The sequence below is a fragment of the Elaeis guineensis genome, chromosome 1 (genome assembly GCF_000442705.2).
Source record: "Elaeis guineensis isolate ETL-2024a chromosome 1, EG11, whole genome shotgun sequence".
Taxonomy (NCBI): Eukaryota; Viridiplantae; Streptophyta; class Magnoliopsida; order Arecales; family Arecaceae; genus Elaeis; species Elaeis guineensis.
In genome coordinates, this window is record NC_025993.2 from 110,152,777 (window position 1) to 110,177,079 (window position 24,303).

At 38.2% G+C, this 24,303-nt stretch overlaps 2 protein-coding genes across 2 annotated transcripts; one reads left to right on the forward strand and one right to left on the reverse strand.

The window, feature by feature from the left end:
- The first annotated feature begins 9,560 nt into the window (after nt 1-9,560).
- LOC105038494 (thioredoxin M-type, chloroplastic) lies at nt 9,561-10,731 on the forward strand. Its single transcript, XM_010914314.3, has 2 exons — nt 9,561-9,902; nt 10,302-10,731. Exons 1-2 carry the CDS (start codon nt 9,656-9,658, stop codon nt 10,619-10,621), a joined length of 567 nt encoding a protein of 188 aa, XP_010912616.1. The 5' UTR covers nt 9,561-9,655; the 3' UTR covers nt 10,622-10,731.
- Nucleotides 10,732-11,491: 760 nt separating this feature from the next.
- On the reverse strand, nt 11,492-23,049 carry LOC105038496 (transcriptional corepressor SEUSS-like). The gene is given in 11 exon segments (XM_073259524.1): nt 11,492-12,115; nt 12,117-12,894; nt 13,373-13,442; nt 13,665-13,758; nt 18,907-19,004; nt 19,126-19,194; nt 19,294-19,508; nt 20,619-20,667; nt 20,931-21,050; nt 21,153-22,778; nt 22,888-23,049. Coding segments are annotated over 10 exon segments (2,577 nt in total). The 5' UTR covers nt 22,152-22,778; nt 22,888-23,049; the 3' UTR covers nt 11,492-12,030.
- Between the last annotated feature and the right edge of the window lie 1,254 nt (nt 23,050-24,303).

The window sequence follows — 24,303 nt, forward strand, 5'->3', positions numbered from 1 at the left end:
GGGGCGGTAAATGGGGAGTAAACAGATGGTGACACGTGGGAGTAGATAGAATCTTCCTCGATAAACAACCCGCATCGATGATATATCCAAGACGGAATAAGATATCCCCCGCGTCCGATACTCCATGCTTGCTTATTGATAATATGTACTGGCTCTCGTGGTAGGGGGCCGGGCGTTATACATGATCCTGCGTGTAGCCTCAAGCATGGTTCTCACCATGTAAGCCAACCATGCGCATGTCACTTGCAGTGTGTCACATGGAAATCATGCTCGAAGAAATGGGCAAAGCTATTTTTTTGTCTTTTATCTCATTCTTATCTCACCTTCATCTTAGATAATTGCTCATAAAATTGTTAAATATTTCAACATTAAAATAAAATTTACATTGATTTCGAATCAAATCTCCATCCCCCATCTTGATAATATAGGAATGACAATAAATTGGATATAGATCGAATCAATTAGTATCTATACTTACTCTATAATTAAAAACTCTATATCCATATTCATTCTATATCCGATCAAATAAAAATGTAGGTCGGATCAGATAGAATGGATAAGAAGAAGTGAATCGGATTGGATCGAATCAGATATATATAAATATTATAAAATAATTATAATTATAAAAAATATATATATTAAGATTTTATCGAATCGGATTTGAAGCGAGACATACTATCAAATCCATATTTTTTTTTGGAATTCATATCCATTGTGGATTCTAATCAGATTCGATAAAATCTAAAGTTCGATGGTGTTGATTTTGGTCGGGATCGAGAGAAGGAAGTTTGACGGATAGTCACAGTGTTTCATGTCGCATTTGATTATACATTATTCTTAATTTTTTTAAAAAAATTTATTATATTTTATCAATTCGTTTACTTATACAAGCCTTCCTAACTTTGATAAATGTTCAGTTGGATTGGATACTTCCAAAAGTGTGCATTGTGATTACCATGCAGCACGGATATACTATTTAGGTTGCTCTTGGACAAGGACAAGAGCATATTCCAGATGTTCTCCTAGAAATGTATATGCTGTCGATAGATCTGACGTCCATTGCCGCTTTCGAAGCCCATCGTATCAATCTTGGTATGACGCCAGGGCAAGCGTCACTTTTTTTTCATTGGAAATGGCACCTTGTATGGATAGGTGTTGTGACTTTATGCACATGATAGTGATGCCAAGTGCAATAGCTACATGGAAGCTTCCATGATCATTTTCCAATACGAAGGCGATATTGTCCGCAGAGGATATCTTTGTAAGGTGTAACTATCACCTTTTAAGAAGAGGGGTGCATTCTTCTTTCTAATGTGAGAGAGATGGATTCATAAGGGTGAGGTGGACTGATATAGGATTAAAAAAAATACAAATATCCACTACATCAAATTTGTTAACCTCATAGCATGGTGATGCTTTATCTCTTGCCATCTTGGGTTCCACAGTAAATCCAAATAATTATTTTAATTTGAAGTTTGATGGATCATGACCAAAAAATTTTATTTAACTACAATCTCTTGATTATGTTTCTTGCACAATGCATAAAAAAATATAAAATTAAAGAAGCTTTTTTTTTTTATATTACATGTTGATTTATAATTGCATCATCATTTACTTTTCTGATACGAGTTTAGATCTTGGCTAAAGTCTAGCTAAGCTGTTAAGATCTTGTAATGGTACTTACATTCAATTCATCGGTTAATTCTTTAGTCATGACTTTTCTGATATGAGCTTAGATCTTGTAATGGTACTTATATTCAATTCATCGATTAATTTTTTAGCCGTGACTTTGGGTCCAAGTGATTGCAAAGCAAGTGCCGGCTTTAGATTCTAGATGCAGGTCAATATAGCAAACACATTTGCAACGGTGGATATGGTGTCACACGTGATGAAATCCAATACATCTTACCTTGTCAGACCAAGAAAATGTGAACATGGAACCTCATGTCAAGTTTTCACTTGATCTCAAAAGCAAAATTAGTATGAAATGAATCAAAAATATATATCAAACTTAAATTAATCCTTCTTAGAAGTATATACTTAGCATCGAAGTTATTTAGTCAGTGCCAATTTTGGCGATTGAACAATCTCATCGGCTTCATTAATTTTCTCATATATCCAAATAAGGATTAAACCTACATCTAAACTTTTCCTCGAACTTAATTGTAAGAGCTACCATTAAGGCTTGCCTAGCGTTATCCGATCTAGGCTAATAAAAAGACTCAAGGATCATGCTTTAATTTCTTGGCATGGTGGTTGCGGACGCGCCTAGAGAGAGGGCACCATCTCATAGCTTTCTGGTGCAGGGAATGTACTGAGGTCCGTGGAATCTACCCTCAATTGAAGCCATTCCGATATTATCATGACGAGGAGCGGTTGGCTCATGCGCTGTCTTGGAAGCACAACGTGGCCACCTTTCTTTCTTTCTTTCGTTGTTTGCTTATAAAAAAATGCAGTCCAAAGAGTACGTACACGTGTCTTAATGACATCACTGCCCTCATCATCCGGGGCCCATGCCCCATGCTGACGTTAGTCTGGTCTCTATTTTTGGAGAAATTATATCCTACATCAGCTCAACGGTACATTGGCACAATAATTTATGACATATGCTTTTTGGCCACCTCAATATAAGATAAAAAAGAAAAGAAAAGAAAAGAAAAAAGAGGATGGATTCAACCAAGCAATCCATTGCGTCTAACGGAATTGCAACCAAGCACCTTACCCCACTCTCTTTGAGTGAATAAAACATAGAAGTAAAGAGGCATGGATGACTCCTAGAGTGGCAAGGCTCTGGAGCTCTCAAATTCGGACGTTAAAGAAGAAAATGTAAAAGAAGAAATAGAACGGAAGAAAAAGAATAAAAGCAACCCTCACGGTCTCCTGTTGATTGACCGAAGCTGATTCAAAACCCTAACCTCGGTTCTAACCTCCCTCAATGGTAAGAAGCTCCAATCCCTCGATCTCAAATACTCCAAGCCTCTATCTCTCACTCCTCCCACGACCTAATAATCCGACCATCGTCATGAAGCTCTACCTCCACATTGGCAATATTGGTGCCGATCTCCCCACCTAAGGCTCGTCATCGTCGTCGAGATGAATGTGGCCGAAGTAAAACTGATGCTGGAGCTTCATCCGAACACTTGCAAAATAAGTCCTCACCGGAGATGACGTTCTTCGGTAAAGATTCTCCAATGCTTAAGTCAGAAAATGAAGAACAATGAAAGGAGAGAGCAAGGAGTCGATTGCGTATCTTGGAGAGTTCCAGAACCTTAATTTATAGAAAAGAAGTTTAAGCCGTATCCATCTCAAAGTCCTGATGATTTTCATATTTGTCGCACAGATTGATTCGGAGAAGACATATTTTTTTTATGGAAGACTCGATCGTGGAGGAGTTCTATTCTATATGGACTTTTCCAATTTGAAGGTGGGCCGGATCTGATGTGGAGATTAGTTTGGTGACGGACGAGCTATGATAGATCATCCATGGTCGAAATACTGGAGTCCATAGAACAGGCTCTTGTCCTCTTGCTAGCTGAAATAGGTTGGTTGCGTACGAGCTACTGTAGGTCATCTGAGAATAAAGTGAAACATGATTAGATCGAGAAATTAGAACTGCGGTCAACTCGATAGATCGTGCCCAATGATCTTCATCTATCTTATGCCTATAATTTAATAGTCATCATCTTCTATAGCTCGACTAATACTGAGGATGTAGAAAAATCGAAACTGAGATATAGATCCACAATGGGCATAACTGCTCCACCACTCGTTGGATTTCCTTCGAGGAATCACATTCTTTCTCTTCGCCCGCTTCTCCAACCACTCCGATGACAACATCATTGGCCGTTGTTTCCTGGCCATTAGATCCAAGATCCTAACTCGGGTGGGCCCTACAGTGCAACTCGAGAATAAAGAGAAAGTCCATGCCGCAGTAGATTATTAGTCTGTTGTATCACTAAACAGGTACACTGGGTGTAGAATATAATTTCTTCAGTTTAATTAGGTGTCAAATCTTCGGAGCTGTTTTATTAGGTAGCAAGTAATTTAATTAAAATCTATTTTTATTTTCAGTTATATTAGTTAGCAATGAAATTGCCACCAATCAGTTTTTTAAGGAGTAAACATATGCGGCGGTGGCTTAGTGCCCGTGCAAAGTTTCCAAATGCCACGTCCAACAAAGGATTGGTTTCATCAGTAGGAATTAACATGGTGAGGAATGGTCAACCATTAAGTTGCCAAGTCAGTGATAAAAAATGATATCATCGCATGGGCATGGAGAACTTTTCATGTGCACTAATTTTTCTGGCAAGCGACACAGATATGCTTTGTGTCAATTGGTATTAGTACTCTCTGATGTATGCATGACGATGGACACCGATATACTTGTGTCGAATAATTGCTGGATATATTTTAGTTAACTATTTGATAAAAAAATATTATGCAGCACTTCAACCTATCTTGACAACTTTGCATTTTTTTAGTATGTATAGAAAAATAATCAGCATTTCATGCACATGTCAGTATTTTAGGCATTGCTCTTTATGAACAATTGCAATTATTCATAGATGGACTAATAATTCTGAACCATTTTGATCTCAAAATAGATTAAAGGTGCAACCAATAATTGTGTCCATCATCCAGGCATTGTCCATTGATGTAAACTGAAGGTGGTGTCACCTTCCATATGGATTCATTCCCCCTTTTTTTTTTCTTTTTTTTTTTTCCTTTTTTTTATTTTTTTGTGTATCGGCTGCCTCACATAATCCATGAATAGATACATTGACTCGCATCAATTACCAAAAGATCTCGAAGATAATCTGGTAATGCAGATGAGGTTTCCAATAACTCAAATCTGCTATGAGCAGCAACAAAAGAAATCACCCAATCAGTTGCTCTGTTAGTCTCTCTAAATACATGCTTGGCTGCACAAGAATATAATAATCAATTTTAATCTCTAACTATCCGATGATAATGGGTGAATAAGCTTCTGTTTAAGTCCTCCTATAGATATAGTAGATTCATTCCTATATCTTTAAATATATTTGTTTCCAAGTATATCCATGGGCCATGGTCCATACCAACAACCTTTTAAATGAGATGAATTAAATAATATCTAATCCATTCTGGTGGCGGCTAGGGAGGTGACAAATGAATTCAAGGGGTCAAGTTTATTTATAACCCATGGTTGGATCTGCAGCTATGCTGCTAGAGAATTAACAGCAAATATATTTGACAGGCCACCAGGCACTTGACAAGTTTGCTGATTCTTGGTGCCTAGGGTGGGTATAGCTAAGTGAATTGATTCACTCTAAATTTAAATTGGATTATAGGTCAAGAGTCTAGGTATGTTGCCCATTGGATCATTATAGTATGCTGGTTGGCTTGCTAACCTAACAAAATATTTGGAGAGACCAATTTGCAAGGCATATATTTCAGCTACTTTATATTATTTTATTACTTAATCTCCTTTTTTTTTTTTGTTTGTTTGTGGGTGGGGGGTTACTAATTTACGCCTTGACTCAGTGTAGTCACAATCTTGATCAGCTTGGCTAGATTCCTAGTTGATGGATATCCGATAGTTAAGCAAATTTAATATTAGACTAACATTTCTTTAAAAGAATAAAAAGCTAGCCAACTTTTTTTTTTTTTTTTGAGGATTGGGTAATGATGGGATTGATAATGCAATCTGTTAGTTGTAGCAAATGAATTCCAGGTTATAACAAATGTTTCTACAAGTTGGGAGATTTGGAGGTAGTCAGATATATATGTATTTAGTGAGAAAAAGATGGAACAAACCATAGTTGTTTCTTCATTCATCTCTAACTCACCATGACAATACCACTTGCTCAGCCTAGTGCCAAGCTAATACAAGGCAATCAAGGTTTGACCAACAAAAGGTTGGATTTGGGTACATGAATGGATTAATATAGCTGAAGATTTTGCTTGTGAACATTTATCTTCCTTCCTCTCTATTTATTTATTTATTTATTTGAAGTCAAAAAGGGCACTTGCAAAGATCATAGAGTATCATTGGTATCATGTGGATGAGAACCTTTATCTTAAACAATGCTATACTTAGTCCAGAAGGTCTTATAGTTAATATACTTGAGTCTCAATCATTAGCACTTATTAGACCGATTTCGCTTTCTTAGATGAGGGTAGTTACAAGTGCTCTTTAAATTTGAGGGATTCGGGAGCTACCTTAATTGTTTTTAATCATTTCTCAACATTAGTTGAAGACTTTCAGAAAGAACAAAGAAAATTAAGTATAAAAAAATGGCTGCCATGAGAGTTAAATATTGAGCTAAGATTGGATAGATCTGGTTGCTTCCATACCATGCTATCTCCTAGTACGTTTTTTAAAGAGATTAGGCCTTACATCGATATCAATATTTATAGGGAATAACGTCCCATGGTAAATCATCATATCTTATACTAACTTATGCAACTAATCAACAAATAATATGCAATAAAAATCTGGGCAGCAAATGTTGGGACTGGAGATCAGTTTTATAAATCACTACTTCAAGTATCAGTGGCCTTCATTCGATAAATTTAAGCATGAGTACCTTAGGTGGAATGGGTACAGATTCCATGGAACATCAATGAATTAGCCCCTCAGAGCATGTACCAAGATAATAGGATGATAAATTGAAATAGATCAAGGTGAAACCATGTAAGATTGCCAAGCATGCATGTCCCCACCAATGCATTATATTGTCTTCTTAGAGAAATTTCCTCACTTCTTTCTGCTTGATAGCTAAATCTGATACAAGATGCAAGTATGCAACAAAGTAGGACATCCATTGATTGCTTCATTTAGACCAAAGACAACCATATGGTCCAAGCACCATCCAAATTGGTTTCCATAGGCTAATCTTTTGTTTATTGAGCACTACTTTCAAAGGCCCATATCGAATGCGATTTGCCATCCATACTTTTGATAAAAGGAGCATTATATTATGAGGTACCAATCATTAAGATCCTAATAATATCTTCATAGGCTTTGTACCTAGCAATCCAAATGGGGTCCCTGCAAGAAGTTGGCAAATAAAGCCTTCATTACTTCCTAACAAACCAACTGGCACCATGTCCTTGTCCAATGCCCAAGGATTATAGCATGACGTTTTGGAATTATGCGGCTGATCGCAATCAAAGACGCATTTCTCGGCACATTCGTCGGCCTAGCAACAATGACTAAAGTGAGATTAAGAACTTGCTTAAGATCTCGCTATAGTCTCATAATGTGACGATTGATTCTCCATCAAATCTTTATTCTTTATAGTTTGGTATTGCCCGTTGGTTTTAAAATTCCATCAACATGTTTAGATTTAGCAAGGGAAGATTCCTAGGTCTCACCCACTGAATACATACTTCGGTGAGGATGAGATTAGGGTAAAATAATCACATTATGGACATATAAAAAGTTATAATAGTTGGTGACACATGCTTCGTCTTTTGTTCCAATACAATTTGTCCTCGTGACTCCCTAAAGGTTTTGGGACCTCTTGGCCTGGCACGGCGCAAAATGCCTGCTACAAAGATGCCATGATTACTGAATGCCATCCTGCATTACAGATCATGTGGACAAAATATTATGCCGGCATAATTTATTTTCCAATATGATTGGCTGTACTCAAACTAGATGGATCTAAACCGTCTATTTTTAGCACGGGAAAAAAAAATAAAAAATAAAAAATAAAAAGAGGATGCCGTGATTCGAAGGGATGCTTCATGAGCATCTAGTGTTTGATGGTGTTTCTTGGCAGGTACATCAACTTAGGAGATGGGCTAAGTCTAGAATGACTTGATCCATAGTCCAACATGGTGGTAGGGTCAAATTGCGAAGTAGCAAAGGAATCAGTTTTGATAAGTCGCCGATACTATATTGGATAATTAAAAAAGAGAGAAAAAAAAAGAAGAAGAAAAAGTAAAAAAAATCACATCGTGTCAAACCTGTACAGTTACCCGTGTCAAAACGAACTTGGCGATTTGAAACATTGAGGAAAAATTGGTGGTCGTTTGGAACATTTGTGACATTTGAATTCATCATGAGCCAGATGCTCGACTTTATGTTTGTTTGACAAGAAAGGGAGTACACCTTCTTAGGAGCCTATGTCATGCATCTGACGCAAGAGTATATGGACTTTGAGACAAATTCACATTGACATTTTTTGATTTAGTTGGTGAGGGTGCACGCCAATTGAGTAGACTTGGGTATGACTTCCAAGTGACATCCAACCCATAACAGAAGTCTGTGACTCATGGGTTAGACATGGGTCACAAAATCTTTGTCTGGTTCCATAGACTTTGTACATGATCCAAAAATAGACCTCGGGTTGGACATGGATCCATTAAACGATGGATCGAATGTTACACTCGAAGCCAATTATCATCAAATCTGGGTAAATCTAGACCGAAAAATTGACCTGCCAACATGCACCGGAACCGGACAGATGGGAGGTAAGTGAGCCCTACCTTGTTGAAATCGGCTCATCGACACCCATAGGACTCAACGTGATCCAACATGATTGTATATGACTTTTCCCAAATTGATTCAATTAGGCTAGATCTGGGCCACTCGGATCGAAGATGTTGCGATCAGCCTCAACTACAAATGGATTTATGATGCCTCCAAACATAGTCATGGTTTTAAATAATGGTGTTATAACTATAGTAATAGTGGTTACAATACTTTCTACCACCTTGTTATAATGTACCGTTGTAATATAAATAATAAGCATTATTTTTACTTGTACCTTCTTTTCAATAGAATATTTTTTTTTTCAAAATTTATTTTTTTCCTAAAAACTCTCACAAAAAATATTGCATCATTCAAAAAATGATATTATTTTTTTTCATAAAATGTAGAGGGAAAGACATCATACTTGGATTAGGTTTCTTCTCACCACTCTGTTGTCAGGATTATTTCTTCTTGATGTTGAAGTTAACCTTCCTCCATCGTCTCTGGTGAGCCTATTCCTGCACAGAGGCCTTAATACCAAAATAAGGAACTCATTGGGGGCCTCTTTTTTTTTCCCCTTTTCTTACTTCATCTTGTATGAAGATCCTCATATCTGGTTATTTTTGAGCAAAAAAATGGCAATCCATTTTATAATTCATTGATAAAAACAATGAAAGGAAAACGATAAGAAAGAAAGGAGATTGCAGGCGATTATATCCAACCCAAATAACAAGGTTGGCCAACTGAAAAAAGACCACCAAATGAATGAACCATCTATCAAAGTTTTACAGTAAGGCAAGTGCAAGTTATTGGTCATGCTGATTAATTGGGTAATGGGAATAGGCTTGGTATGTGGTGGACTGGATTTTACCTAAAAAACGGCTGTGTCTGGGTTCAGACCAAGACCCAAGTTCCCCTCCTCTCCTGAATAGATACTACCAATAATCAAAGATTAGTGGTCCATGGCTTCTCAAAAATAAAAAAGGAAAAAAAGGAGAGATTGGTGGTCCATATATCTACAATCCTATCCACATAACATATGAGATCCTAAGCACCTCACGTTCTTTCGATATCCAATGGGCAAAAGGAGGGAAAACAATGTGACTTGCCTAAACCACAAGCTCCCCTGTCCACCCTCTCTTCAAGACCAACCAGACTACAAAGAAGACCAGGGAGCTCAAATAAGTTGAAATGGCTTTAGAATCCTGTTTCCAAATGAGCACCATTGCCTCCACTACTAAAACTACCAGTGGAGCCAGATTTTTGCATGCCCACCACCCCTTCTCCTACAAGGAAAAGCATAATTTGCCAGCATACAGTGGATTAAAGAGAACTATTTCAGCCCTCTCGACATCGTCGACTCCATCTACATCGATCTCTTTGGTTAATAACCGTCGTAACCGATTCATCTGTCGAGCTAAAAATGCTGTGGATGAAGGTAAATTTGTTGACTCTTTTGCTCTTTCATGTTGGAGAAATGTTGCATCTGATAGTTTCCAAGTGCAACAGAAAAGCTGAGGTGATGATATTGTTTTACATGATATCATGAGGAGTTAGTTTTCACTTGGTATCAGAAGGAACTACGATCTTTCAAGTGCCTTATGTTTTGTTCTTCCTCATTTTTATAGAAACTTTAATTTTTCACATCTACAGAAGGTGGTAGTATACTGTAATTAAGTTTCTTTAAATGATGAAAGAGTTCATTTCATTCTTAAGATACTCACTTAGCTTCTAACTGGAAATACATACTGGCCACACTATGATATTTCTTGATTCGAACCTTATTATTTTACAGCGTTCAAAGATCATAACTGTGATAATATGGGATAATTTGCAGTCCTGGTGGCGAATGATGCCAATTGGGACAACATGGTCATTGGATGTGAGACACCAGTACTAGTAGAATTTTGGGCACCATGGTGTGGTCCATGCCGGATGATCGCACCGATGATCGATGAATTGGCCAAAGACTATGCTGGAAAGATTATCTGCTGCAAGGTCAACACCGACGATTGCCCGAACATCGCATCCAAGTATGGGATTCGGAGCATCCCAACTGTTCTGCTCTTCAAGAATGGTGACAAGAAAGAGAGTGTCATCGGAGCAGTGCCAAAAAGCACATTGTGTGGTATCATAGACAAATATTTGGAAATGTGATCAGGTTCTTAATTGTATGGTCGCATAAATGTAGACCATGGTTGTCATGTTAGATCATGGCATTGTGATTTCATGAAGTTACCGTCTATAAGTCTCTTCTTGTACTCTTATTTTTGCCTTTTAACATTTCTGAAGTTGTGAAAGAAGCTTTATACCTTAAATTTAATCAGTCATATGAACAAAAGAATACAATTCAAACCACTTATTCTAGAGAACAAAGTGGGAATTATATAGCTCCTAGTATTAGCTCAATCATGGTCCTTTTATTAATAGATGGATGGTGTTGGGTGGTCCAATTGGAGGATGGGATTATTAGGGGAAGTGTGTAAATCAAAACATAGCACTATCATGATGCTACCTTTATGTGCTGCATTCATTTTCAAATGAGATGGTTCTAACAAATGCAGTGCATCTCCTAAATCGTTGATGAGCAACTATCATTAAGTTCTTAAATTTTAGCAAATACATGCCAGCTATCAAAACCCATGCATAAATAGTTGGTACCATTATACAGGGTAGCAGCATATCTTGGTTCCATATAACCCACTGCCTATATCTAAACCTTCACACTAAACACACTCTCTTGAAGAAAAAGGGGAGGAATCCACCAATGTTCACTGAGATAATGACAAGCCAAACAACTTTTGGGTGTGCATTAATTTGCACCTAATAATGTGATTGACAGAATTTATTTTAGCAACCATTTGCTGGATCATTGATTCATGCAAACCAAGTTAATCAACAGCATTTGAATCATTCAACATCTTGCTTGGTGGAGTATCTTTCTGCTCCTGCTTCAAACATTTAAAAATTTCAGCACAGATGGCCACATAGTGCCGGACAAAAATGATGACAGTTCACTCAGAGATCTTCAAGAAGTCATTCTCATTTTTTGCTATCATTTAAAATAATCACCTACCCTGTGACTTTTGAACATTTTAATTAAAATAGAGCATATACTTGCCCACAAACCTTTGGAAGAGGAAGAGGTTACAAAAGCTCCACATGAAATGGTGGAGAAAAACAACAGAAGGTGCTACCAGGCAAGGCCTCTGTTCTTCCTGTGGTACAGACTCACAGTTTCCCATTTGTATAACAGCGTTGGCAAAAATGTGCCAAGCATAATACACATTCTTTACAAACAACAGTTAGATGATATGACATTATATGGTAGGAGGATTTGTATGATGTTACTATATATGCCTCTTGAGAGCTTAGTACAGGGAGAGGCATTTGGTGAAGTTAAAAACTTGCATTGTAGCAGTGGTTCTTGGAGTGGTTGCGGTTGCAGGTGCTTTGTGGTCTGATGGTAACATTCCCCGGTGCTCGGTTGAATTTTTGCAGCGTGGATAACGTGCTTTAGTTGGGTTCACAGCCCCAATTTCACTTTTATGGCAAGGACCTAACAATCAAACTGAAGATTGTTTAACTGCTCCAAGCCCACCCCATAGCTGATTTCCCATATCCTGTCGCTGCTGATGTCTCGGTTGTTGGATCCTGAGAGATGTTATTCATTCCAATCCTCCCGTTCATGGTCGTAGCACCATTGCCCATTGGTGCTCTTATCCCACCAGCTGCAGCCAATGGACCAATGCCGCCCGTGCCTCCAAACCCCATACCACCAACAGCTGAACTGTTGGCTATTCCATTCCCAACTGAGCAATTCCCACCACTCAGAACTGAATTCATTCCATTAATGCCCTTCATATCATTCCCTGAAGCACTGACACCATTCAGCTGTGAGGACATCATCATCTCTCGTAAAATTTGCTGCACAGAACTCTGCGATTCATGTGGATGAGCTTCACGAGGTTGCACCATCATCTGTTGCATTGCAAACAAATTTGCAGCTGAACTCGTGGAGCTTAGGTGGGTGGTGTTATGAGTTGTAGGGTTGTTATCAGATGTAGACGGTGCTGGGGATGGAAAAGGTGAAGATGGATTGAGTTGAGGAAGCGAATTCGATGAGCTTAGGTGGGTGTTGTTCACGGTGCTCATTGGGTTTTCTTGCCTGTAATTCATTGAATTTTGATGGAGGAGCCCTACAGTTGTAGTCGCAGATGTGGATGTAGATGATGCAGCATTGACACAGTTATTTGTACTAACACCACCATTGCTAGCAGGACCAAGCTGCTCTGCACTGGCATGAGCAACGCTGCGATCATTGTGCTTCGAATTTTGACTAACTGACTGCTGCTGCTCAGGTTGTGGAGCTTGCCGAGCTTGAAGTCCCGATGACAACGACTGCCTTCGAGGAAAGTTGATCAAACTATCTGAACCAAGCAAGGACAGAATATTTGTTGAATATGAGGGTAATTAAATGCATACATGATAGTATGAAAAGACTAATTTTGATATGATAAAGTTCATTTGTGATTGTCACTAAATTGCAGGATGTATGGCACCGCAAAATAATTAGTAACACTGGAATGTCCATGATACTGAAATTAAAACCATGTCCTCTTAAATCTTATGCTTCCATGGACATGGTAATCAGCAATCTGCACATCTTAGGAAATAATCGAATCCATAGAATGGCCAAACCTACATGGAATTCCCAGTCTACAATAAATGTATATAAACGTTTTAAGTAATTAAATGTGCATGGATCAGATTCCCATCAGTTAATCAATTTCATACTAATGAATATTTTAAAAATATTATTGTAAGTGAATCAACATCAGTCATATATGAAGGATGTAATTTTGCTAAGGAGCTATAACCAAGAGATGGAATCGAGAGAAATCTTACCCATAGGTCCAGTCCCCGTTTCTCTGCTATAGTCAATCAGATCCTTCATACTATTAACCACCTCTGATATCTGTAATTTAATATTATTGCAACCAGAAAAATATAACCAGTTATGGATCAAGGAACAGCGTGATGAAATTTTTATCAATTATGTTGATTTACATAATTAAAGAACATAGTATGACAGCAACAAGAGAATTGTAGTAGAAAACTTCATTAAAACTTGCATATTTAGGAGAAAAATTTGCTCTTCACAATGATTCAAAGTAACAGCAGGAAGAGAGCAGCCCACCTGAAGGCAGCGAACATATCTTTTGGTGTATCCTAAATCATTTACTAATGGCACTTCCAAACCTTTAGCCAACTGACGAGCAGATGCCACAAACCTATAATCACATGCATCTTAATCAGAATCCATTTAACTATAATAGGTCAGCAGTAGAAAATCAACCATCATGAATTCAAAGCATGATACATGTTTGATGAACGTACTCCTTGCATTAAGTAACTGCATGCAAAGTCATTGAAGGGTCTGGTGCATGGTACAAGGTGAAAGGTGCAAAGAAAGCCGCATGCCTTATCAAAGGCATAATTTACATGTATTTAGATGCATGTGTACATATATGTGGACCTGCGTGTATGTATAAATGTGCATATGTACATTTGTATATTTATATGTCTGCGTATGCACATATGTATATACATGCATACATATGAATTATGTAACTACATATGTATAATATTATGTGCATATATACACATTTATTAAACTCATAATATTAAATATATTTGGTAATTTAGAATATGTATATCTATGAGTAGAGCTACTTATGTGGATGCCTCCACAACAGCCATAATTAGGTTGGTCTTGATTGGACGACCAGTGGCCTGCACCAATAATCTGAGCCATTAGATGTGGTCTACAAATCTCTAAACTGCTTTCTATCAAAAAAAAAACAACATGATTTGGAGATTTAGTGGTCAAGAAACATGTATTATTCATGTTTCTTTTTTTTTTTTTTAACTGTTCATTTTTGTCCATTGGACGCATAGATGCTGCATAGACCACGAATTTCCCAATCACATGATTTTGTGACAATACGCAGTTTAGAGATACCCAGTCACATCCAACAGCACAGAACATTAGTGGCTAGGCCATCGATCGTCAAGTCAGGACCAACATTATTGGGTCTGTTGGGTGGAAACTCATCTATTAGCTCTGCTATGTACGTCACATGAACCTTATTAGGTATGCATGTTTCATAGAGTCGAGTTCATGCATCTGATGTGGGTATATTCCAAGTGTCAAATACTTTCAATATCTAAATATTTCTACTTATGGACCTATGTCCCCATATCGTATCAATGACCGTGTTCAGGTGTTAAATGCATATGCTTTAGGCTCAATCGAATGGTCTGGGTAACATATTACATGACAATAAAAATGACACAAACACAACAGATAAGAAAAATTTATAACATCTAAATAATTTCAGTCAAACCCACAAACCACATCACAATACTTCACTAAGAACACCCAAAGGGTCAGCATAGCACACAAAACTTGCAATCAACCAGTCACATACACAGAACATAAATAATCATAACCCTATTCCTTTTCTGCAGCTCGGTGCCTTAGCGAGGCATGCACAATGCATGATTTTTGAGGGCCTCGATGAAGTTGGGTCGCCTTGATGAAGGCAGTGTACCACTGACTGGATGGAGAAACTTTAACAAATGGAAGAGAAACGGATATGGAGGCCATATTGGAAAGATGTATGGAGAGACTACATTAACCATTTCGACTTCATGTCAATAGTGCTTTTCACATGAAATTATCAGGATATTTACTAGCATATGTTAATTTGATTATTTGAAGGCAATGATATTTATTTATGCATAATAATGGCAAGCCATGGAGCTATTATCTTATATGAGTCGTGCGATATTGTCGGGTGATTGAAGTAAACTTGCTTACTTGATTGGAACTGATAATATGACATCGTTGCTTCATTTATAGATGCCACCTTCATTTATCCAACCAAATACAATGTATGGTAGATCACATGTCGACCAACAGATTCATTCCCAGTAATTTATTCATCTCCTCAGTGCACAACTAAACTATTATTTGGACAATTATTTGGAATGTGCACTTGTCTGCGTATATGTCAATTTAAAAATGGATCCAAATTCAGATAGATCAACAAATTTAAATTTTTATCCTTCAAATTTCTTTCATATTTCCATGTGCTGAAACTAGAGGAGTGCTTTGGCAGAAATATACAATGGGTCTTATCAATAAATGAATCAAAGTTCAGTTAAATTAGCAATACTAGGACTTCCAACAACCATATTTCTTGACAAGTTTACACCTATTCTAATGTTAAACCTAACTCCTGCATTCATGAATCATTCATGAGGCTCCAGGTCACCATACTGTCTTGTCTCCACACCAGCCCAAATACTCCCATCTTACACAAATCTGCCCTATTTGGTTTACTTATTACTCTATGGGATAGAAGGGAATTGCACCTTCCAAAACTGGGTGTTTGTAAAATTACATGAACAATAAAAAATCTTTCGACAAATTTGGCCATGCTATCTCTCACATGCATCTCCCTTGCGAAATCTAGTATAATAAAATTAGAAGAATGCTTTGAAGGACTATTGAAATGACGAGAGAGAGAGGGGGGGGGGGGGGGGGGGGGGGAGGCTACGAAAATAAATTATATCAATAGATGCATCAAAATTCAGCATCCATGCGTCTTCAGTTCTTCCCAGCATCGATACTCTCTGAGGTTAGAAGGGTGCCTTGGCACATAAAAAACAAGGACGGTAGTATCAAAGCCATCAACTTCTGCTCACTCAGAATACAAAGTGTCAAATTCAACAGGCTACACCTGCAAGCATGCACTTGTACACTTGTCTTAATTTTAAATCAGCATACTTATCCACATGCACCACATATTAAAATTAATAGCACTGTCTTACAACATGTGACACACACATGAAAACATCTGCATTCCAATTTCAGTTCTTTATTCCACTTGGATACTTGGCCATAATTTTTCCTTTCCTTGCTTCCTATGCATGGCTTTGAATGTCCAACAAAGTTAGGTGACCTACTGTCACTTCATGTTCTCTTGATTTATACTAGAAGATAGTAGCAGATTAGCTGGTATGGTTTAATGCCACTAATAAATATGGCAACAATAATATCAAAATAGAGATGTAGACTTTGATGAAGCAATCTTTGAAATCCAATTCACAACTTACATTACTTGATATAGTCTTAACAGGGAGATATGGTTGACAAGAAAACTATAAAATTTGCTGAAATTTTTAACATTACCAGGATCTGGAAAGTCTTCTTACTTATAACACAACATGATGGAGCCTTGACATGAGTAACTCTCCAATAAAGATAATAAGAAATTTCTGAAACTTAAATAGCGGCCAGCTGATATTATCGTAAAAAGTAGGCTACAGCAGTATGAATAATTTAATGCATGAATAGTGACAAAAGGGAAAATATTAACGGCAGAAACTGGTTGCCAAATTGCCTAGGCAGCAACGAAAGCCTTCAAGCCACAATTGTACATACATTTGATAATATGAATAAGTATGTGCATATATCATATATGCACTCTTTTTTTCATCATATATGGCATCACAAAACCTTTTTCCATACTTCAAGAGCCCAAAGATCAAAATCCACAAGGAGAGAAGAAATAACATTGCTGCAACTGTAGAAAAAAGTAAGCTGTATTGCCATAGCCAGGCAACTAACACCCAGCAAGGACTAGAAGAAGAAGGAAAATGAAGAGTAAGGCAGAGAGGCAGCAGCAAACAGACTGCAGGGCCACAACAAATACATCAAGCAGGAGGAGGATGAGGCAAGCAGAACAAAGGGGAAAATCAGAAAATGAATGGAAAACAAAACCAGATGAAGAAGCAATATCAGATGAAAAGGAAGAACAACAAAGGAAGAAGGAGAAGACGATGATGAAGGGTTTAACAAGAAGAAAAGAATAAAACAAGAAGGAAAACAAAACCAGATGAAGAAGCAATATCAGATGAAAAGGAAGAACAACAAAGGAAGAAGGAGAAGACGATGATGAAGGGTTTAAGAAGAAGAAAAGAATAAAACAAGAAAGGAAGAAAAAAAGGAAAAAACACATACTTGGCACCAGCATTGGTGGCTTCTGTCAGCACCACCATACATCACAGTCAGCTGACCCACCAACAGCCGTTGGTCATCCTACTGTCTGGAGCTGGGTTGGTGGTAGCATCCACTACCCTCAATGTACTATATGGGGTTCAAATAAAGAAAAATAAGGGTCACAGAAACCCTTAAAAAAGTAGGGTTTGAGCATGCTTGGCCTAGGTGGCCTCGCCCAATTTGGTGCCAAGGTGACAGCGTTTAACAACCATGATCAGTGCAGAACAAAGATCCAAGTCATGTGCAGTGTCACCCTTGACTTTTCAGAAGTTAAAATAAATGACTGAATTGGAGCTACTATGCTTTCCTCAAGCCTCAAAAGCTTTCCTAGATGGTCAAAGTTACTAATCGTTTCATACCAATAAGAATGGCAAGCTCTATAGAGACATGCATACACACGCACACACAAACATGTGGGCACGTGCAGAACAACATGCACGCATGCATGCACACACGCATAACACAAAACAAACTGCAATAAGGGGTCTAAACATGCCAGAATTTAGTCAGATACAAGCAAGGTTAGGCTTGGGTCTTTCCTCATTGGTTTCTGTGGTTCTAGATTCATAATCAGATGTTCGATAGCTCTATTATGAATTTATAAAATTACTGATTCTGTCAATATTTTCCCAAGAATAATTTTTTAACATAAAGCAACATCATGGTGAAGTTAATAATTTAACAACTAGATTGTTGATATTTGCAATATCTTTCTTTAATAAGTCTTTAAGTAGTTTCCACCAAATAATAGAAGAAACCTACTATCATGGCATCTTATATAAATTCTGCATCCAAAATTATCTTAAATCTGATGGTGCTATTGAACTTATATATATATATATATATATATATATATATATATATATATATATATATATATATATATATATATATTCAAAATAAAAAAAGTGAAAATGAGGTGTAATCAAAATGAAAAAAGTGAAAATGAGGTGCACATGTTAACTTATGTGCAATTTCTACTAAAACATAACAGCTGATATGAACTTTTGCACATAGATTATTAATGGCTAATTTGTTAAGTGTTTTTATTAGGATCAGTCCACAATCAGGATCAGGCTTGATTGTCTTCTAAGGTCATGTCATGTCATGTCATATCATTGAAAAACCAGACACCATTTATAGCCCTAATTGCAGCATACGGACCTCCCTTAACAGGGTAAGTGATCCTTTTTCATTTACTATGAGTTAGAAATAGTCAAAGTCATAAAATGCATTTGGCAGGAGACATAAAGCAATAGATATTAAATGGATGAGTGAATTTGATACGAAACAGAAGCAATAGACTTACAAATTACAGCTGTTCTGCAAATCCTGAGTAGATAAGCCTGATGATGCACTATGAACAGCAGCGTGATATTTCTGTACCACAGCACCAAGTTGACCAACCTGCACAGCAAAAACATCAACTATTCATCAACCAGAAATACAAAAGCATGCTCGCATGTAAGAATTAAAAATAAAATAGAAGTTTGCAGGCCAATATCCAGAACAAAAGGTTACTTGGTACCTGAGGTATTATCAGTCTTCGAGGAATAAGCTCTTCATGACGTCTAGCGCAGAACTCCCAAGAAGCAATCTAGGAGAAGAACATAAAAAAGGTAAATTGATTCAATAGATTCCAAGGCCAAGAACATAAGCATCTAGGATGCAACACAACCATTTATTCATGTTTCACCTTTAGATCTGGATTGAAGATAATCCTCAGTTGACCATCACGTACCACACGTAATTGCTCAAAGACACTCTCCTGGATCGCCTTAGCATAATCCAGCACAATCTGACCTGATGCATTCTGAGATTCACGAGGCATATCGACATATAGAAGTTCTTCCAAAGTACCGCTTGCATATTTGATTTGGCATAGCCTTGGCAAAACCTCAACAGTAGTTTCTATGAAGCAAAATTGGGAAGAATCAAAAACAAATAGGCATTCCAAGATGGAGCTCAAGGAACAAACAACCACTCTAACCTATAAATTTGTTATAACAACTGAGAGTTTGCTTATACATGCAACTCAAAAATGTTATCTGCCACGATGGGCTTCTAGCAATACGTAACCTTTCTAATGGATAAAATTATGGCAATGATTATAATAACAAAAAATTGATGGTTATTTAACATCCCAGGAAGAACAAGCACAGGAAATCCACATTCCACACATTAGATCAATAGTTTGGAAGTTTTAATTACACGTTTTAGAATGCAATTTGAATTTGGAGGTATAATTCCTCTCTCTCTGTCTCTCTAAATAAAGTCTCTTCTACTTTCAACTGATTAATGCTTAAAAACGAAATCAACACCTGCTTCAATTCCTCTCTCTCTCTCTCTCTCAATCTCTCCTCATCTTTCCACTCTCTATAATTAAATCCCAACTTCTGAAAGGCCCATGATCCCAAACCCCCTGATCACCACCATGGTGGCACCATTGACCACCATGATTCACATCAACACCTTCTACAACTTCATCTATTTGCTCACTCAAGCCATCTCATCAAATCCTCCAACAAACTCCTTGTCATCACACTAGTGAAGCAGCATACAGCAATTTTGAGGGTGGAGAACAAAGGTGAAGCCAGCATTGGATTATGGGCAGGACTGTAGGAGGCAAATGTCAATACAGTATCAACCTGGGTGGGGTTGAGAGAAGGGATTTGTGACTCCCCCCCAACTTTCAAGAAAAAAAAAATCCAGAAAGAAAAACACATGCACATGCACACAGACACACCAAAAGAGAGGAAAGATTTACCAGCATTGACAGCTGTCTACAACATAGACTCAAGTATGGTGTTTGCTTTTGAAGCCAGGTAAAAATTAAAGATCACTAAAGTGGGGACATGCATGGAACTATATTAGTTGCGTCCACATTTTTGAAGCCAGAAACAATAGTTATTTATACAGTAGCAAGATATATATAATTTCCACAAAGTGCAGTCTGCCAGCAACATAATTAAATGATGATAAATATGATATGTGATAATTCTTAACTAGAATAGTACATACCAAACCCACGTCCAGGCTTACGGTTGCATATTTCACAATGCCATGAATCCTGTAAAATTGTACATAAAATTCAAGAGCATGTAAAAGAAAATCTATGTTTGATCAGAAACTCTAAAATTAATACCACTAATGACTGATATTAAATTGAACTGGATTACTACATACCACTCAATGGCATTGTCAACACTAAGTACAATTACAATAATTGGCAAGTATTAAAAAAAAAAAAAGAAAGAAAGAAAGAAACCAACCAAGAACACATATAAACCAAGTGCCATGCGATACCAAGGTTAAGTTGGTAGCTAATCATACCTGAGGAAGAACACCGGTAGTTTGGCGACCACTTCCGTAAAGAGAAACACACCACCTCTTCTTTGCATTGGGAGCAAAATACTCAGCAACAAATTTTCTCCAAAATTGAATATTGTTATCCTGCACTCAGCATAGGGAATAGATGAGGCTTGAGAATAGAAATATGCCAACTTATCTACACCCTGACATAATGAGATCTGAATCAAGAGCAACAGAAATCACCTCTGGCCTATGTCGCTGGTAATACATATAATTAGTCAATCGCTGAGCACACATTCCAGGCTCATACGTAGCCTGTTTCACTTGGGGTCTTACAGGAAGAACTTGTTGATGAAGCTGCTGTTGCAACTGGCTTCTTTGCTGAGGTAGGTTCTTGAGCAACTGCTGCTGCTGCTGCTGCTGCTGTTGCTGCTGCTGAATCTGCAGCATCCGCTGCTGTTGCAAGAGACTCATCTGTGCAGCTGCAGCCTGGGAAGACTGCTTCAACTGCAAATATTGCTGTCGCTGCTGCTGCTGTTGCGGAAACATTGATGCATCTGAATGTTGGGGTTCCATCTTAACAGGCCCCAAGCTTCTCAAAGGCTGCAGTTGTTGTGGCTCCATTTTCACGGCAGCCATGCTGCATAATGTTTGTAATTGTTGTGTCGAACCATTTTGATCTGCCAGACCCATCTGTTGCTCCAACTTAACAGGTCCCATATTGCCCACATTACCTGACCCTCCTTGAAGCTGCTGTTGCTGTTGCTGGCTGTGAGGAACAGAGAACTGTTGCTGCAAATTCTGCCCTGCCTCAAGCTGCTGATGCTGTGGGCGGTCCGATCCAAGCTGGTTTCCAGAAAGATTCTGGAAGTGCTGCCCCTGAGTTAGGCCGGACGAAGAGGTGAAGGAGAGTTGATCAGGCTCTGCAGAGCCTACCATTGCAACAGCACCCCCAAGGCCACCTCGCTGTTGGAGATTCGCCGGAGGGGCACCAAGCCCACCACGAGACCCAGGCGGTCCATTTCCAAACGACTGGTTAAGGAGAGACGAGACATTGGAGATATTTCCAAGCAAACCGTTGCTGTTGAACTGAGTGCGAGGTGAGACAAGGGACGACAATGGCGGCTGAGATGGGAGGGAACCGGCCTGGGATCCTCCAAGTAAGCCGGAATTCGACCGGAGAAGGGAAGGGGAGACCGATTGAGCCCCACCAATGGGATTCGGAGGCCCCGAAGGCACCATTTTTAACAGGACCGAGGGAATGGAAGGTTTCCAGACCAGAGGAAGATCAAAATTCTAGTTAAAGCAACATGGTTTCAAGATTTGGAACCCCAGATCCAGACTGCCATACTATTTTGGACTGGAAAGAAGGAATCCTTGTGCTAAAAAACACAGGAGTATAAGCAATTTCGAGTGATGGAAGCAAAATCCAAGCAAGACGCTTTGCTTTCCAGCATCCTATTCAATCTCTTCTCTAAATTTCCCAACAAAAAGTCTCAGATATCTCACTCCATGCCCCACTTGCCCCCAGTTTTGCAAGAATGTCAAGAAAAAAAACGTATAGGAAGAAAGAAAAAAAGGGATCTTTCTCCAGAAACGGAAACCAGGCAAGCAAAACACAGCTGAAAATCCGATCTTTCCTCCCCTAAACACCAAAACAATCGCTTTTGTCACCCCTCCCAGTGATCTTTTCCTCTTTCCACGCCGAAACCTGAAGTAAAATACCTCTATTGATTCCGAACCCAGAAAAATCACTCGAATGGAGAGAAAAAACCCAAGTAAATATAGACAAAAACCCTCCCCAAGTCCAACGCCTCCATACAACTCACCGCGACCTTGCGCAAATCCGACAGAGCTCCAGCAATCCAACTGCACGAAGATTCGCTAATAACGGAACCAAACAAAAAAAGAAGAAAGAAAAGAAGAAAAATCACACAACGTCAAAAAAAAAAAAAAAAAGCACAACGCTAGAACTCACCCGAGATCCTCCGTTCTTCTTCGTTAACTTCTACTACTGGTCCAAATTCTAGGGTTAGGTTGTCTCCGAGCGACTACGGTCTTTTTTTCCTCCCTTTCCTGGCTTTATTTTTACTTCTTTAAAATTATATTAAAAAATCATTCTTCTCTCGCTTTCTCCTTTTTTGAGAGAGAGAGAGAGAGAGACTCTGTCCTTACGGACGTCAAAATTCCCTTAGATTTGATTATATTCTCTCATTCCTTTTTTTCTGCTTCAAAGAAGTCAAAGGTTCTTCTTCTTAGATATTAAATAAAATATAGCTGGCATCATGCCATCATCCATCAAGCTGACCCATCCATCCACCATCTCGAGCCAAAAAAAAAAAAACAAAAAATTAGCCCAATCATCTCGTGCCAACTGGCATAGATATTTCTTTTTGGTGACAAGATGGGGTCCATAGCATTACAGCCATCTGTTAGGGTATCAGATAAACGGTTGATCAGACGCTCGCATAGAAATATGCGTGCAAGCGCTTGCAAGGACTGTAGGTGCGGACGGCGGGGTTGGTGTGAGCCGTACGATGGGCAGCCAGCGCGATTCTCGAGGCGGGGATGCTTGGTCCGGCGGTGGAGGGCGGTTATATTCTAACACCTGTAACAGCTAACATATTCCTAGTTCTAAAAAACCTTACTTGAGCCATTCCAGACTAAGTTCTAATGCCCATAATTTTTTATTATTTTTTATTTCCTAGTTTTGAAGAACCTTATTTGAGCCATCCAAACTAAGGTCTGATGACCAGAAGTTTTTATTTTTTATGGGAATAATTAAAAAAAAAGGAAGCAGAAGCTTTCCAATTTATTATTATTTAGATGGTCACAAAACGACTATAGACCGGTACAAACCCGGCTCCTTTTTTTTTTGTTTTTTGGTAACACAAGTCCGGCTCCTTTGTGTAATTTAATTCAAACAAGCTTTTGGCTTCCAAATTGTAGAACTCTCACACCTGAACGCATGTTCACCAGCAATGTTTTTATTTTTTTATTTTTGTTTATTTGAACAGCGCTTTATAAAATCCTTGGATAAATATATTTATTTGTCTATAAAAATTCCTGAGAAGGCAGTAGTCGTCTTCCACAATGCCAAATCTATGTGGTCCGTGATATCCAATCTGTCCTCTCTTAAAATATGTCTGATTAGTAAGAAGGCGTTATTAGATTTCAATCTCTAAATATCCAGCATCAATGGATGAGCCCCCTTTTGATCTTATACTCCTATGGTGATCCAAGAGATAGTTGTTCTTGAATCTTTTTCCAAAAATCATAAAATCAGCATGTAGAATAGTGATGGCAAATACCAATTCCTCCTGAATAGCTCTTATTTCACTGTTGAGGACAGCTAGAAATACCAAGGTACCCCACGGATTGGTACCAGGTTAGT

Bases quoted from the DNA above. Each gene is read 5' to 3' on its own strand.
- LOC105038494 (XM_010914314.3), top strand. From the start codon at position 9,656: ATGGCTTTAGAATCCTGTTTCCAAATGAGCACCATTGCCTCCACTACT. The intron at 9,903-10,301 runs GTAAATTTGTTG...GATAATTTGCAG, and splicing joins TAAAAATGCTGTGGATGAAG to TCCTGGTGGCGAATGATGCC.